General features: G+C 40.8%; 1 protein-coding gene across 1 annotated transcript in view; it reads right to left on the bottom strand.

Annotated features, from left to right (window-relative positions):
- The window catches only part of WDPCP (WD repeat containing planar cell polarity effector), a 98,478-nt gene that overhangs the window by 38,282 nt on the left and 57,528 nt on the right, over positions 1 to 2,668 (bottom strand). The window contains exon 13 of the mRNA XM_010137269.1: positions 1,612 to 1,714. Within this exon, the coding sequence (XP_010135571.1) occupies positions 1,612 to 1,714 (103 nt within the window). The remainder of the gene's footprint in view (positions 1 to 1,611; positions 1,715 to 2,668) is intronic.

Here is a 2,668-nt window from a genome sequence, read left to right on the forward strand (position 1 = left end):
CGCTCTTTAAAGCTTCTGGCTTCGGCCAGAAGGCTTTTCTCCCCTCTCAAAACGTTAGATAAATTTACACGTAACTCACTTTTCTTTTGTTTTCACTAGGTCTGCAAAGTTCATGCCTCACGACACCTTTTTTTGCCAAGAACAGTTTATGAAATAAAAACATAATCATGAAAGGACGCTGGAATACAGTATCATGAAACAAAACCTGTGGCCGAGATTTCATGCATTTAAAGTGAGATCCAGTCCGCCGTCAAACCAGCTCCTGGGAGGCTCCTGTTTATTTTCATATCAAATGAATTGGATGCAAATTCATTACTGTTTATAGACTGAATCTCAGTGACAGTTTGTCCCAAGGGCACTGAGGAGTATTTTAAATCACTCTGATTGATAGTAAATTATTCAGCAAATGAGAACTCTTTAAAGACTTTATCATATAAAATGACTTCAATAATTTATGCTTATGGGCCATTACACAGGTAACAGGAGGACTGCTCGAAGGAGGAGGAGACTGTGTACCTGCACATTTGTACCTGAATTGTTGCATTGTGTATTACATCTGATGTGCAAGTCATCACACCTCTCATCACCCCAAGTTTCTTCCCTATTCCTCTCTTTGCATACATGTCTACAATACTATATAAGGCTCTCAGTAAACTTAAAAGCAGCCTAACCTCAGAAATACAGTAATAGCGTTTGTTTGCAAGGAATGAAGATGCAGATTAAGGCTTAAATTTTCTGGATTAAATGTAAGAGAATAGATACTGATCATATACAAGTCTTAGGTATCGTAGTTATATTAGGTGCAGGGGACAACTACCTAAGAAGTAAGGGAAGAGAAAGCCAGGGAGATGTGACTGTACACGTGAAGAGTGCTCACTAACGGATGTCCTAAACAAACGTCGTTCTCGTGGTGAGGAAGGCTTGCCCAAAGGTCCACTCACGGTGCAAAGAATGCTCTGAGAGGCAAGCCGGTAATTGAAAGACCCTGAAGAAAAGAGTTCAGGGCAGGCACTGCTTGATTTCTGCTCCTCTGGAGAGGGAAGGAGGTGATGCTGATTGCACAGCTTTGAACGCCGTGGATTTATACAAGATACAGAAATAGCCACATAATACACCCCGCGCCTCTCTGCACGTCTGGATGTCTGAATGGCATTTGCTTGCATGCTCTGGGTAAGCCCCGAGATGTATGGTTAAAAAAGAATCCTGTGTCACCCAAGGTCTCAAAGGTTTTGTGACTCCTTCTGAGTCTGAATCGTATTCTACTTTCGAATACAGCCTTTAAGGCTGGTACGGACAAAGATTTTCAGACTCAGTTCCTTACCTCTTGCACTCAGTTCAGTTTGTGCAGCCTGAACTTTTCTATATAGCCCTAGCATGAACCTTTTTTCCTTCGCAGCCACTGCACTGACACAATCCTCACGTGGGTACTGAAAGGCAAAGCTAAGCTATTTTTATAAGCCCCCCTCTTTAGTTACGAATGAAAACGCTGTCTCGCTTCGGAGGAAAACAAAGCAATTGAAACAATAACTCCCCTACAAATATAACATGGTGTTGTACAGGACAAGTATTGATTAAAATAAAAAGGGCTTTTTAAACACCGTTAATTCTTACCAATTCCAGTAGTTATTGATTCTGCATCAATGTCATTAGCCTTTTTCTTTGCCACTTCAGCTAGTGCCAATTCACCCTTATCTAGTGCAAGGTAATGGATGTCCTTTGGAAATAAAAGAGGAAAAAAAAAAAAAGATTAATCTAAAATGAATCTCATAGGAGTAACAAAAGGGATTTTGAAAGAAAGAGGTTCTTTTATTATTTAGATCACAAACACAGATGGAACTGATGAACCTACCATTACATTTTAATTCCCTCGCAATGCAAATTTATTATCTTACTTGTGCTGTTGAATGCAGCAATGAATAAACCACTGACCAATCATGCACTGATAAAAGCGAAGCTATTGACTCAGTGTATAAAAGAAACCAATCCGCTTTTAAGGTAACTACTCTTGGCACAACATGAATCATTTATTATCTTACTTGTGCTGTTGAATGCAGCAATGAATAAACCACTGACCAATCACGCACTGATAAAAGCGAAGCTATTGACTCAGTGTATAAAAGAAACCAATCTGCTTTTAAGGTAACTTCTCTTGGTACAACATGAATTAAAAGAGGGTTGACAGGAGGTGGCTCTGTGTAAACCAGATCTGAAGTACTGGAACTCTTCTGGCTGACAGCTCCTATCTGAAGTGCTTTCAGGTTTCCATCTAGTTTATAAGTTTTGGGGTAAAGCTCTTTTGGGACAAATTTTTGCTTGGAGGTTGTCATGATACACTTGGTATTCTTTGAGAAAGGTGACGGTGGTCCTCCTTGTGTGGATAGTGCAGGTAATAGGAGCAACAATGGGCACTCAAATTTTTTAACACCCACAGGTGATGTGATTCCTGAACCACTCTTGGACCACAAGGCACCTTCCAAAAACGCTGTTGTCCAGCATGAATAGTTGCCAGTACTCTGGACCTAGTCCTTAATCCAGGGTTAAAAATCAGAGGGCTGCAGCAGGGGCCCTACCATCACAAGGTGAATTGCATGACTTCTTACTGTCAGCCTTCGAGGTGCAAACCACCTGTGCTACATACAACACAAGCAGTGGAACAACCTATTCCTGC

This window comes from Buceros rhinoceros, unplaced genomic scaffold, assembly GCF_000710305.1.
Source record: "Buceros rhinoceros silvestris isolate BGI_N320 unplaced genomic scaffold, ASM71030v1 scaffold21515, whole genome shotgun sequence".
Classification (NCBI taxonomy): domain Eukaryota; kingdom Metazoa; phylum Chordata; class Aves; order Bucerotiformes; family Bucerotidae; genus Buceros; species Buceros rhinoceros.